This window comes from Puma concolor, chromosome B3 (assembly GCF_028749965.1).
Source record: "Puma concolor isolate L17-30 chromosome B3, mPumCon1.1.hap2, whole genome shotgun sequence".
In the NCBI taxonomy this organism is placed as follows: domain Eukaryota; kingdom Metazoa; phylum Chordata; class Mammalia; order Carnivora; family Felidae; genus Puma; species Puma concolor.
The window spans coordinates 82,793,557-82,808,540 of NC_141672.1; the positions used below are offsets into that span (position 1 = coordinate 82,793,557).

The window sequence follows — 14,984 nt, forward strand, 5'->3', positions numbered from 1 at the left end:
AAGCGTATCTAAGCTAAATTTCCAATCTAGGCCCTACTCCAGGTTTAAAAAAAAAAAAAAAATTACTACTTACACATTCTTTAAAATCGAAACACTTTTTCTTCCATTTGCTTAAAATGTTACAATTTGAAAAGAAACACAACACATGGCCGTCTAAAAACCAGAGATTTTTAAAAAGGGATTAAAGGAGGGGCTGATGTCCTAATAAATTGCCTCTGGAGGGCTGAGATCCTATCACAACACCTAAAGAACAGTAATCCATTCAATGACTCATTTCTGGAGCGCCTACTATTTTCTGAGAGCTCAGAATACAAAAAGAAGAAAGAACTGATTGCAGTACCTAACTCTGGGGAGTAAGAGGGATACTTTTTCCTGCGGGCTATTTGATGACGTCGGATTTGTTTTCTACTGTTTTCCAACCTGAATCAAAAGTCCCTTCCACGCGAGCTGCAGAAGTGGCCGGACTTTCCTCAACACAGGCCAAGCTGCAGGTCTACAGCCACCCTAGTGGGTTTCACTGCCAGGCTCAGGGTCGCAGAGTGCAGAGAGACTTTGGTAGAGTGAAGCCAGCTTTCTTTGTAGGTGTCTTGGATTGGAGCTGCGCTAAACGGGCGCATTTGAAAGCGTATTCAAATCGCGCGCCCTAGCAGTCGCTTTCCGGGGCTCAAGCTTAAAGACTGTGGGTACGGCACCCGTGTGCTCGGCCGCCTGGTCTGTGCGCTATGGCTCCCTGGCTTCTGGCAGCTGGGAGAGTGTGAACTGCGCAAAAAACCCAGGATGATCCCAGGTGGAAGCGGCCGGGACGCCAGCCCGCGGCGATTTAAGCGCCACCTCTGCTGACGACAGCTACTTCCTGGTTGTTTTGCCCTTAACTAACATGGCGGCCGGTTGCCTTCGGCTGGGCCCATTGCGGCTGCTCAGAAAGCCAAGGTAGGGCAATCGGGGCTACAGCCCGCCCCCCGACGCCGAGCTGCGGTGTGAAGCCTTGTCTGTGCAGCTGGTGGTAAAGGGGATATAGGAGCAAGCCAAAAAAGACCAGGACCCAGCGCCGTGCCGCTGTGTGCCCACCCCTCGTCTCCCGGCACCAAGGCTGCTGGAGCCCGGGGTGTTTTTTCCTTGTCCTCGCCACTTCCCAGTCCCTGGCCCAACATGATACTGACCAAAGCCCAGTACGACGAGATAGCCCAGTGCCTAGTGTCTGTGCCGCCTACCAGGCAGAGCCTGAGGAAGCTGAAGCAGAGGTTCCCCAGGTAAGTGTCTGTCTCCACTCGCACAGCCTTTTAGCCCTTTGCCTGTAGCAGCTGTGTTTGGGTATCCCAGCCAGCGCTCAGGAAACACGTGTCACACATGAGCGGGGAGGAACAAGAGTGTCTGGTCTTAGGAGATCAGGGATGTGAAGAGGTTGCTTCTTTCACCTGTCTACCACAAGAGACTCTTAAATGGATGAATCCCTGGCAGCTTTCCAAGGCCTTGAAATTGTATTTAAGTCCATTAATGTTTATTGAAAACTTGGTGTGTTCTCGGTGATGGGTGCACATAGTAGGTGCTTCATAAATGCCTAGTGTTTAATTGACAGATACTAGGAATGAATGATAGGTGGCAGGGCCCTCCCAAAGTGGAAATACAAATTCTAGATCCAGAAGGAGGAAATGGAGGACCCTTTTCAATTGGACCCTGGAAAGAAACAAGGTACCAGGGGCGGAAAGGGACCTCCTACTGTTCAACTTTGACTCTAAAGCAGTTAAGTGATCTCAGTCCAGTCAGAGAGATTGGTGCTCTAGGGACTCCACTCTTGGGTCAACATTGGCCATTTCAACAACCATATATATACACATTCCAGGTGTATTTCATACTTCCCACCTCCCCAGAACTCATCTGTTTTCGGTGACTTTAAGATTATCCAACTTTCTAAGAAGGGACTTTAGGAACTCTATATTATAGACTTACTCATTTTAAAGATATGTGCACTGAGGCCCAGACATGACACAAAGAAGCAGTCTAGGAAACCAAGTTATTGTATTTTGGCCAAGTTAAAGTATAGAATGTTTGTTTACTTTTCTTCTGATTCAAAACCATGTCCAAATTTGTGCCATTTGTTTTGTGGCACTGAGCATGATTAACCCCTAATGGAGAGCCTCTTTGTCCTTGAGGTGTAACCCTTTAACGGATACCATCAAAGAAGTGTTTTCTTGAAGAAAAAGAGATTACTGGATAATTGGTATTAATAAAGTACAAATTGAAGAGGAAGTTAAAGGTCTTTTATGACCCCAATTTTTTTGGGGGAGACTCAGTTTTCCTAATCTGTAAAATGAAGGAATCTGTTTTTAATATTGTCCAGATATAATTAAAGGCAATATTTCTCCTTTTATAGTTTTTAAGATTCTTTATCAGACTTTCTAACAAGGAACAAAACTGACAAATTGGAATTTAATTATCTTTCATTAACTCTTGTCAACTCTGCCAATGAGCAGTGAAATGGGTGAAGGCTAGTTAGCTGAGGGAATAGGTAGATTTTTCTGGGCAGTTTTAAGATAGAGCATGCATTTAGATCTTCTGTTCTCCTTGTGTTCTTATATTACTACTGTATTTTTCTCTTTCTTTTCCTCTCCTCTTTTTCTTCACCTCTTTCTCTTTCTCTTCCTCTTTTTCCTTTTTTCTTTTTTTTTCCCTGTCTTCTCCATAAGAGGTAAACTCCCCATAGGCTTATGAAGGACTTACGAAGTACACTGATGAAGGATGCCCTTGGTTTAGGACACCATGCCTGTTCTCTTATGCTCTTTTTTTTTTTTTAATTTTTTTTAATGTTTATTTCTTTTTGAGACACAGAGAGACAGAGCATGAGCGGGGGAAGGGCAGAGAGTGAGAGAGAGAGGGAGGCACAGAATCCAAAGCAGGCTCCAGGCTCTGAGCTGTCAGCAGAGAGCCTGACACAGGGCTTGAACTCAAGGACTGTGAGATCATGACCTGAGCTGAAGTCAGATGCTTAACTGAACCACCCCGGCACCGTCTTTCTTTTCTTTTTTCTTTTCTTTTCTTTTTTCTTTTCTTTTCTTTTTTCTGTTCTCCTTTCCTTTCTTTCTTTTCTCTCTCTTTTTTTTTTAAATGTTTATTTATTTTTGAGACAGAGAGAGACAGAGCATGAACGGGGGAGGGTCAGAGAGAGAGGGAGACACAGAATCCAAAGCAGGCTCTGGGCTCTGAGCTTTCGGCTCAGAGCCAGACGCGGGGCTCGAACTCACTGACGGACCATGAGATCGTGACCTGAGCTGAAGTCGGATGCTCAGCTGACTGAGCCACCCAGGCGCCCCCTTTCTTTTCTCTTTTATTCATGATATGGCCAAATAATTTTCATTTTTCCCAACCACCATTCAGAGAAGAACTAACTCTTCTTCCACTGGAAACTATTTGGAGAGTCTGTGCTACTAATCTGCAAAACAAGGAATTAAAGGGTCATTTAGCAGCATGGGTGGGAATTCTATAAACTGTGATTTTGGAGTTGGCTTCATAGTTTTCATTATGGCACTATTTTACAATTGTCGGTGGGGCACCTGGGTTGGTTACACATTGGACTCTTGATTTTAGCTCAGTCATGATCTCACAGTTTTGTGAGACTGAGCCTCCCGTGGGCTCTGCACTGACAGCACTGAGCTGGGTTGAGACTCTCTCCCTCTGCCCCTCCTCTGCTCGCACTCTTTCTGTCTCTCAAAATCAATAAATAAAAAAATACAAAACAAAATCAACCATCATTTCAAAAAAGTAGTGAGAAAATGGTATTTTTTTTACACTTTTGCACATCTTTTTAATGGCTGTCTTTTTTTTTTTTATAAAAAAATTTTTTTTTCAACGTTTATTTATTTTGGGGACAGAGAGAGACAGAGCATGAACAGGGAAGGGGCAGAGAGAGAGGGAGACACAGAATCGGAAACAGGCTCCAGGCTCTGAGCCATCAGCCCAGAGCCCGACGCGGGGCTCGAACTCACGGACCGCGAGATCGTGACCTGGCTGAAGTCGGACGCTTAACCGACTGCGCCACCCAGGCGCCCCTTTAATGGCTGTCTTAATAGAAGGAAGACATCTGCTTCTACCTTCAGCCTACTGTAATATGTTATTTTGATTAAGGAATATGAAGAAACCCTGGCCCCAGACAAATGTAGTTGTAAAAGATAAGAATGATTTAATAGAATTTTTAGATAATGGTGGATATTTTTGTTCTACATACAACCTAACAAGTAGTGTTTTCTTAAAGGTTAATTGCAGTGTAGAAGGTGAAACCATATCATGGAGCATTTCACTCTCAATGGATATCCACTATCAGTGTGTATTGCAGTCCATAGGCCTGTCTTGAACTTGGAGTGGATCTTTCACCCATGCGTTATTTTTGTCATCTGTGCATTGTGTGCAAAATGTTGGTTGTGAGTTATGTAAATCTTTCAATGTTGTCACCTTTCATTATACAATATCAAAAAATCATATTTGTTAATATCCCACTGATCTCATCAGAAAAGTCTGTAAAATTTGAAGCTGTCAAGCTTATGGTGATGGGTTCAGAGTTTTCCAATATTTGAATTTTCCCTTGAAAGCTCAAATTTTATCATTGGCAATAAATACTACCGGTTGTTTTCCTTAAGTGACAGGTTCATGTTTATTTTTGAGAAAGTGTTTTCTAGATACCCAAATCTGAATAATTATACTTTGTTCATTGCTCATTCAAGTAAAAATGGTGTCCCATGGAAAAAGCAGCTAGTTCAGCTCTCAAACAATCATGTAAGTGTTCTCCCGTGAGTCAGTCATCATACTTCGATATGCAGTAGATGTACTTTGTATGTGTTTTTTTTAAGTTTATTTATTTTGAGAGAGAGACACAGAGAGAGACAGACAACCAGTGGGGTACGGGGGCGGGGGGTGTGGAGCAGAGGATGCAAAGGAGTCTCAGTACTGACAGCAGAAGACTGACATGGGGCTTGAACTCAAGGAACCATGAGATCATGATCTGAGCCGAAGTCGGATGCTTAACCAACGGAGCCACCCAGGTGCCCCATGTATTTACTGGTTGTTGTTGTTGTTTTTTTTAATGTTTATTTATTTATTTATTTATTTATTTAGTATGATTTTTTTTAATATGAAGTTTATTGTCAAATTGGTTTCCATACAACAGGTGCTCATCCCAGTGCGCATCCCAACAGCTGCCCTCCTCAATGCCTATCACCCACTAATGTTTATTTATTTTTGAGAGACAGAGAGACAGAGCACGAGCAGGGGAGGGGCAGAGAGAGAGGGAGACACAGAATCCGAAGCAGGTTCCAGGCTCTGAGCTGTCAGCACAGAGCCCGACGCCGGGCTTCACCCCACAAACTGTGAGATTATGACCTGAGTTGAGCTGAAGTCACACGCTTAACCATCTGAGCCACCCAGGTGCCCCCCCCCCCATGTATTTACTTCTTATTTTGTCATATAGAATGTTAAGAGGATGTGCATTCAAGTGTTGAGATTTAATAAAATTAATAATAAGTGAATCTTAAGATATTCTTATATGAAACTGGCATTTTTTTTTTTCCCCTGTAAGTATGTGGCAGGGAAATTTATAGTGACTCCTAGAACACAGTTTGCCTGGCCTTGATTTGTGCATACCTACCATTGGTTTTGCACCTTCCATGCAAATTTCACACAGGGGAAAAGGCAAATCATGTCTTATTACTTCCATAAAAGTAGTTTTGACTTTATAGACCCCTGAGAGGGTCTCAGGGACTCTAGGAATCCATTGGCTACACTTTGACAACCAGGAGCTATTTCAAATCAAAGAATATGTATGTCTTGAAGGATTTTGGTATGTATTGACAAATTACTATCGAAATGATTGTAGTAATCCTATTCCTGGCAGTGCCTGGGACTATCTGGCTCTGCAACTTTGGCCAGTATTGAAGAGAGACATTATTTAATGTTTAATATGAAGGTTCAAGAGTGACATTTTGTAATTTGCATTTTTTAATAGAATGGACTGTGTATTTCCCCAATTGTTTACCGGCCATTTAATTTTCTTCTTGAATTACCTGCCTGGTATCCTTTGCCTAATTTTATATTGGAGTGTTTGCTATTATTATTTATTGATTTGCTACTGTTTAGTGATCTGCATATGTTACGGATGTTGAGCCTTTCTTATATGTCATATCTGTTGCATATATTTTTCCAGTTGTTTTCTTTTAAATATTGTTGTTTTTTATATGCTTAACTTTAAATTGATGCTTCCCCCCCTCCCCCCCCCCCCCCCCCCCCGAGGAAGTCCTGTCCTGTCCTAAGATGTGAAAAGTAAATCTTCACCTAAATTTTCTTCTGGGTTCTTTATGGCCTTCTTTCTTGTTCTTTTGTTTGTTTGTTTGTTTGTTTATTTATTTTGAGAGAGAGAGAGGGAGTGCAAGCAAGTTGGGAGAGGGACACACACACACACACACACACACACAGAGAGAGAGAGAGGGAGGGAGGGAGGGAGGGAGGGAGAATCCCAAGCAGGCTCCGCACTGTCAGTGCAGAGCCAGATGCAGGGCTCAAACTCACAAACCATGAGATCATGATCTGAGCCAAAGTCAGGTGCTTAACTGACTGAGCCACCCAGGTGCCCCTATTATTCTTAATTATTTAATCTGTCTAGCTGAAATATATTTTAGTATATGCTCACAGGTAAAGATGTAGTTTAATTTCTTCTCCCTCCCCCACACTGTGGCTTCTATTTGCTAACCTCACTTATCCATGACTTACTTGTTTTCACTGAAATTACAGATTTATGCCTTTGCAAGTCACCATGTTGAGCCTGGGCACACCCTTAACCACTTGGGTCTTGTAATCTTCCAATTTAAAATGAAGGTATAGGACTTTGTGGTGTCTAATATTGTCCAACTCCAAAATTCACCCTCCAGATGTATCACATCACCCTTTTCTGTTGATATTAGCATCCATCAATGGTTCTTGCTTGAAACAGTTATTACTAGTATTTGCCTAATGGTGACTTTCTACTTCTCTCATTGGAATACTCTTTTAACTAATATCCTCTACTACCACCATTTCATGTGAAACAATCCATCCCACAGTCAGCTCATGATTTTCACTGGTACTCATAGTTCATTCACCCCTTACGGCATTTAGTCTGTAATAATTCACTGTGTGCTCACTATGTCTGTGGCACTATCTGAATATTTTGTAGAAAACAGGACAATGTAGTCATTATTTTTGAAGAACTTGCCGTCTGAGGAAAGAGTTTAACACACATCCAATAGCTATAAATTATTAGACTCACAGAATGTTAGGAACCAGAGGATTTGTGGAACATCATTTAGTTCATGTATGTTTAATCAAGTGGGTTTCTTAAAGGAGATATACCCTTGTTGGAAATTCTTTTGCTGGTAAACTAAGCCCCTTGGCCCAAGTTTAAATTTTCGCTTAGTTCCCTTATCTTGCATTAGTTATTTGGTTGCTATTTATGCCTATACCAACAAGTCGTAAGTCAAACTCTTCATACCATAGATCTCTAAGCAAATAAGTGTCTTTACCTTACTGCTCTTTCTTTTCCCTTAGGGACACCAGCTCAGGTGTTTCTAAGAGTGCCTTCCTCATTCTTTTTTTTTTTTTTTTTTTTTAATTTTTTTTTCAACGTTTTTTATTTATTTTTGGGACAGAGAGAGACAGAGCATGAACGGGGGAGGGGCAGAGAGAGAGGGAGACACAGAATCGGAAACAGGCTCCAGGCTCTGAGCCATCAGCCCAGAGCCTGACGTGGGGCTCGAACTCACGGACCGCGAGATCGTGACCTGGCTGAAGTCGGACGCTTAACCGACTGCGCCACCCAGGTGCCCCCTCATTCTTAAGTATGATCTTCTGTCTTGGCCCCGCAACATCTGCTGTTTTCCCACTGTTGGATCACAGTATAGGCAACCATTCATTCATGTGAGGCTCTTCCTAAAGAAATCTTGAAAGGAGTAGTGAAACCCTTGTTTGGCTGGGTTCCCTGTATTTAAACCAATAGAGTTCAATTTCTTGGGATCTTTACTTTCATCTGAGAACTGGAGTTAAGGCTGGTCCTATTGTGTATTTGGCAGGGTGGGTCTTGATGGTGGACCTGGGGTCCAGTGTGGTCAGGAGGGGAGTAGCTGAGGGACTTGCTTGGGACGAGCACAATTTTACTGAAGTTTTACCTTTGTTTAGGACGGCTTAGTTTAATTTGGTGCTGCCATTGACTACAGTTATCCTTTCTTGAATAATGTTACCCACCCCCAGTGGCGCCTTTTAAGTCACCCCCTTTTCCCATAGGAGCCTTGCATTCCATGGTTTTTGCTTTCTGTAACAGTTTGTTCTTGGGGAATGACTTGGCTTTGCCTCTTTTTACCTGATTCACAGTTGCCTCTTCTGTAAAACAACGGGTGGAGCTCCACTGCTGAGAAGTAGAAGATGCAGGATTTAAACCCAGGCAGAGCCCGGCTCCAGATTCTTCCTCTTACTCTGTGTATTACTTCTTGCCATTCAGTCCCTTAAGGCTGTGGTGAGGATTAAGTAAAATAAGGCATGTAAAACACTTAGCATAGTGTAGACATTCTGGTAGGCATTTAATGGATGGTAAATATGATTCTTGTTATTATTAGAATTTAATAGATAGCCTACAGAAGAAGAGATGTCTAAGTAGTAACCTTTTAAAACATGTAAAACAAAATTTTGCTTTGATATGGATCAGTTGATTGTATAGCTCTGAACACATGGATTTAATCATTAGTTGAATATGGCCCAGATATCAGAAACTTGTCTTAAGTCTTTTATAGTAGTATATAATGCCATTAAAAACAAAGAAGAAAGAAAGAAAACTCTGAATCCAGATGTACTGATTTTTAAGAATTATAGTAGCACCTTGCAGTCTATAATTAATACTGGTTTACTTAAATTGGAATATTATTCCTATTTGCCTTGTTCTCTCATTTGAATTGATAGTTGGTTCTCAATTTGTGGTCAATTTTCTATTCTTCTGATAATGTTGTGGTGCACCCAAGTTCCAGAATAATGAGTGAGAATAGCTTGTAAAGGGAGAAAAAGTCAGCCTTTTATTGAGCTGGAAACTCTTTTCGTGGTTTTGCTAAGGAAATAGGACTAATTTACATGAACTTCAGAATTAGTACTCATATACTTAGGAAACCTATCCAGGAGTATTTCTGTATTGATCACTAGTGCAAATTGGAAAAGAAATTGGTCTAAAAAAGTGGGCCTAAGAAAAGAATATGATTATTTCATGTATTTCCTTTGGTCATCTTTTAATTTTTATTTATTTATTTTGAGGAGAGCGAGAGTGAGAGAGCAAGCACAGGAGGGGTAGAGAGAGATATTCCCAAGCAGGCTCTGTTCTACCAACGTGGGACCCAACACGGGGCTCGAACCCATGAACTGGGAGATCATGGCCAGGGCTGAAATCAAGAGTTGGATGTTTAACTGAGCCACCCAGGTGCTGCTTAGTCATCTTTTCAAATACATTTTTTTAGTCCATAAGATTTTAGGTTTTTATTTTGTTGTTGCATTGTAAACTACCTTTAAAGACTCACCTGGAAGGTTATTTTATTAACTATGTGGCACCTTGTGCTTTGATGAGATATTTGTGACTCTTGGATTTGCATAGTTGCAAAAGTGAGATGAACTTGAATTCCTACAAAGGAGTATTTGGAGAAAACCTCAGATAATGTTGTTTTGAGGAGAACCCACATGCTGACTCTATTTCTTATTAGTTTGAGGGGGGAAATTTTCATGTTATTAGATTACGGACTTCATTTTAAAGTCTATATTCAGGCATCAGACTTTAGTCTCCTAAGTAATAGCTCACATCAGAATGTTTACTGATACAATAAAGAGGAATTATGTATCTCCCTAGGAGAAAAGTGTTCAATAGATGTATGGAGTAGTAATATTTTATTATTTGACTTTCAGCAAATGTTGACTGAAAAAAGTACGTTTTTATTACACATTTTGTGCAGTTTTGCCATGTTGGTTGAATTTTCCTTAAAAACAAAACAACCGATGTACAAGTACTTTTCCAGAGTAATTATGAAAAGTGACCTTAAAATATAAAAGTCATGCCCTGGTGTGACAATCATTTGGGAGATGGGTAAAGAATAAATTTTCCCAAAAAAAAAAAAAAAAAAAAAAAAGAAATTTTCCTTTATTTTCGATTGTCTTTTACTTGAAAGGAAATGTTTTAAATGTTTAATTCAAGGTATCTTTCTCTTTGTCTCTTTCTGCGGTCAGATTGCTTATACCATGAGCTGGTACACAGTGGATATAGCAAAGGTGCTGACGTGCAGCTTGTAACTGAATGATGAGCCTCCATTTCTTAGGGGAACAGAACAGAGAGCTGGATCCAGGATGGTTTGCTCTGTGGGCTTTGAGATCAGCGTGGAGCAGCCTGTGCCTCATGTATTAAAGACAATACATGGCTGGTCAAGAGTCCAACCCTCTCCTGTCCACTTTGCGGAACTAATCCCTGCCTCTACTTTTCTTTCCTCTTTCTATCCCTACCTTGCAGGAGGCATCTTGATAACATTTAAGAGTTATTAGTTCTCCTTTGTAACTAACTCAAAGCTTCCTTCTTGCCAGAGTGACAAGATTGACAATGTCAGTTTTTTCAAGGGCTTTCGTCTTGACTGAGGAGGGGTGATCTTTTCTGTTGCTTCTGGTTTCAGGGCAGTGAATAAAGTTTCTGGGTTGTTTTTTTTTTTTTTTTTTTTTAACCTAGCTTGGTATTCAAATTGTGACCTGATAGATGCATCATTGAGATAATGGGGAGCTCTGCAATTTTCTTTCCAAAGTAAAATATTAAAAAATGTCTTAGGACTTACATCCTTCATGTGTTTTAAATATTGAGATTCAGCTGCTAAAAGTGTTTGAAGACTTTTGAACTTAGAGAAATACCAGCAAGACCACAGGAATAGATATTCTGAATCCGAGAAAGCAGTACAAGCAGAGGAAAAAATAAGCGGATTCAGGTCTCTTGATACTGTTATTCAGTAAAATAAGTATGTGCTGGGCCTTTCCTTGATTAGGTGCTGGTTCTGCTAATTGGAGTGATTTGTATGAAGCTTGGGCTTTTCCTGACGTTGTTCTGGGAGCTGTAGTCATATACAAGACTAAGTCTTAAAATACATGGTAAATTGCCCCCCCGCCCCCAACATAACTCATGTATTTCTCATATATTTATTTTTATTATTGCTGAGATTTGTCCTTTGCTCCAGGCTCAAGAAAGGATGAGATGTGAACTCTGCTCTTTTATTTATCGTGCTCTAGGAAATAGGAGGCATGGAAGACCCTTGATACTTACAAGGGTTGTTACTTAATGACTGTTGGAAATCCCCAAATTCGCAGCTAGCACCAGAGAGGATGGCAAACAAAAGTGTAAAGCTTTGTAATGCAGGTGTTTGGTTAAGCTCACTTATTAGCTAGTTGACTTGCTCTTCCTCAGATCAGCCTAGTGGTATGAAAGATTCAGATTTGTACTCAGCAGATTTATGAATTATGTCTGTCATGAATATTTGTGATCACTTTCAGAGAGCCCGAGCGTGGTATGTCTAATCTTGGAATGCTCTAGGTCCCCAGCTCTAGTGCTAGGGTGAACAGAAACACAGAGTGAAATCTCTTTGTGGTCCATTACTCATGCCAGTGCCACACCTTAGCCTCCTGAGATTCTAGAACTTACAAGGTGGTGTTTATGACTAGTAGGGCAATAAGGCTCTTTGTAGGGGTAGCCTTCTTGGTAGATGGGATGTGGGAGACTGAAGTGTCATTTAAAAGCATCTTACAATCACATGTGAAATTAGGTGAGTGATTTATTTTTTTTGATTTTTTGTTTCTGTCTCTAACTCTTCCAAGTGGGTATCATCTTTCACTCAAGGTATATTACACTGCTATTTGTTTTTGCTGATAATATTGGTAGGGGAAGCTAATAAAATTTGAAATTAACTTGTACTTCAAGCCCCATTTAGCTAAGATGGTAAATGGACTGGGTATGTGAGAGAGACTCTTCGTTGTATAGCATTAAAACCCCCACAGACTCTTACAGTCCAGATGTAACAAATAGCTCACAAACATCATTTCTTAACTGGTGAAGTTAACATTATCTAGATTCTTATTTCCTGAGGCCAACTAAAATACATATATAAAAATAAGATACATTTAACCTCCAACTTAGAACGTTTTGAATTTTTATTTGCACTTCGATGGGCCTGAGACTCTTCCTGTGTCAATCACAAAAGTTTCTTCAGCAGGACCTGCATACCTCTCTTATTATTTCCAAATCAGTGACTTACAGCGTGTGGGATTGAGACAGTGATTAGAGATCATCTAGTGAAATCAGTTAATGCTGGACATGCAGAAACCAAGGAGGGGGGGCACCCGGTTATTTGAACAAAGTTCCACCTCTGGAGGTAAAACTCTCCCTTTGTGCTCTGACTTAGCTCGCAGATTCCCATCTGTTGAGGGGCCAGGCAGGTATCAGCAAGGAGTGAATGAATGAAGCTGGCCCGGTTGAGATTGCGGCAAAGGGAAGGGACAGTTGTGTGCACTAACATGGCAGCCGCAACCTTATGCCAGCCATCTGTTGCTGCGCAGGAACGTGGGCCCAGTGCCGCCAAGTCTTTTATTCTCTAGAAAGCAGCTCTATATCTCACTTTTTAGAAAAAAATATTCTGAGTTTTAAATGTTGTCAATTTGTTGGAATTTTTTAAAACACTGTGGGCCAATGGTTTCCTGGCCAAACAGAACAAGTCTGTGGGCTGAATTTGGCCTCTAGCCAATGGGTGCTGGAGCTGGCTCTTTCCAGCTTGTGAGAGCTGATTATAAGTATCTTTTCCCCACTCTACAAACTGTGACCTCACATCAGTAGCTTAAAATCAGCCACAGTGGGAGTGTTTACACCACAGAAATTGGCTAACGTGTGACAAACCTGGGCTCCACCCACTGCCACCAAAGGCATTTCTTAAGCTCCCCATACGACTGCCTACCATCACCAATTTGAGACTTTTGCATCGCGCGTTATGATCCTGGTGCATGTCTTTTCCAGAATTTTTTTTTAACCTAGATTATTCTGTGCGTTTTTTTTTTTTTTCCCTTACAGCTTTTTTCCTAATAAGGGCTTAAAATACTTACATGTGTGTTTCGTTGGTCTCTCCCCCCTCCTCCTTTTTTTTAAAAAGTTTTTTTTAACTTTTATTTATTTTTGAGAGAGATAGAGACAGTATGCGAGTGGGTCAGTTAGGGGGAGAGAGAGAGCGAGACACAGAATCTGAAGCAGGCTCCAGGCTCTGACCTGTCAGCACAGAGCCTGACGCGGGGCTCTAATGCACGAACTGTGAGATCATGACTTGAGCTGAAGTCAGATGCTCAACCGACCGAGCCGCCCAGGTTCCCCTCCTTTTTTTGTTCAAAGAAAGGATATATTTTTTTCCCCACCATAGTTAGTGTGGGAACTAGAATTCTAAGCCTTAACTATACCTACTATATTGTTTGTATTATGATACATAGTATAATGCACATACCATTGAACTCACCTAAAGAAAATGCTGCATGGTTAAAAAAGAAAAAAAAGTCATATATGTATGTCTCAGTTAAGGAAAATTGATCCCTTTCAAAATAGGTTAATTAGCTAAATGTAGGGATATTAGAGTGATTCTTTGTCCTCTGTAAGAATTTGGAAATGCTCCAGTGGTATGCCTGAGGGTTTATCATGTCAGAAGTTATTTTTTTGAGAAACTTCAAGCTTAGTTGTTACATTTTCAATTGGCAGTTACTCCGGTATAAAAAAAATAAATAAATAAAGCATCTCTATAATTATAATGGAAAACAATGGAAAGATACCCAGTTGATTATAATTGGATTTTGTATCACTATAAAATCTCAATTATCACATTTTCACATGCGTTTCTTTCCTACTTTGAAGGTATCAGTAGTAAAATAATAGGACCGTGTACAGCTAAAACAAATGGATAATAGAATTAATAACATCAGGCAAGAACATGTGCATTTTAGAATGACAGGGGAAATTCTGTGTGGGGATAGGCCCTGATGAGTGGGCTGGCCAAGTGGTATTGAGTTTGGCAGAGTGGTCATAGCCTGTGCTTGACCTTGGGTGGTTTATTAGCTCTCTCTGATTATGGTTAATTATTTTATAAATCGATAGGAGGCAAACCCATTATTGGGAACTCCAGGAGGTGGTTCAGTTTCTTGTTGTAAAGGCAGTTTTATAAATTGGCTTAAAGAACTTGGTTCTGAAAATAGACATATGAATTCTGGCTTCGTGACTTACTTTCTGGGTGACCTTGGGGAACTTTCTTCACCTTTTTGTGCCTTATTTATAAAACCGGATTGTTACGAACATGAGATAGTAAATATAAAATGAGTAACATAGTTCCTGATACTGCACTGAATAAATTTTTGCTGCTGCTGTTATTGTTACCATTATTGAGCTAAGGATGCTCATTCCAATGGAATTTATGCTTATGATAATTAGACTCAGGACATCAGAACTGAAAAAAATTTTGCCTGAAGCCAGCCCTTTTATTTTCTAGGTTTCCAAAGTGTTTTTCATTTACCCTCAGGATAACGGGAAACCTGCTTTTAGTAAGTTACACTAAAGTCCTTAAATGATACTGGTAACCAAGATGTGATATTTTTCGGGATGATAAATGAGGATATGTAAGTTGAGGTTGATTCATTCCCCTTCCTCCCAGAATAAGTGAGAATGTTAAAATCTGAGAATTTTTAAGTATTTTCTTGTCTGATAACATCTCAGTATAACCTCCCCAATTCTGGAATCTCTTACATTTCTGCCTCACCTTTTTTTTTTTTTTTTTCAACGTTTTTTTATTTTTGGGACAGAGACAGAGCATGAACGGGGGAGGGGCAGAGAGAGAGGGAGACACAGAATCGGAAACAGGCTCCAGGCTCTGAGCCATCAGCCCAGAGCCCGACGCGGGGCT

General features: G+C 40.6%; 1 protein-coding gene across 6 annotated transcripts in view; it reads left to right on the top strand.

Moving 5' to 3' along the window:
- Positions 1–374: 374 nt before the first annotated feature.
- CDIN1 (CDAN1 interacting nuclease 1) overlaps positions 375–14,984 on the top strand; it is a 284,310-nt gene continuing 269,700 nt past the window's right edge. The window contains exon 1 of one of the 6 annotated variants that reach the window (XM_086710308.1): positions 375–1,250. In XM_086710308.1, coding sequence (XP_086566434.1) covers positions 1,150–1,250 — 101 coding nt within the window. In that variant the 5' untranslated portion in view covers positions 375–1,149. The remainder of the gene's footprint in view (positions 1,251–14,984) is intronic. The other 5 variants (XM_025919479.2, XM_086710305.1, XM_086710306.1 and 2 more) reach the window with 5 other exon arrangements.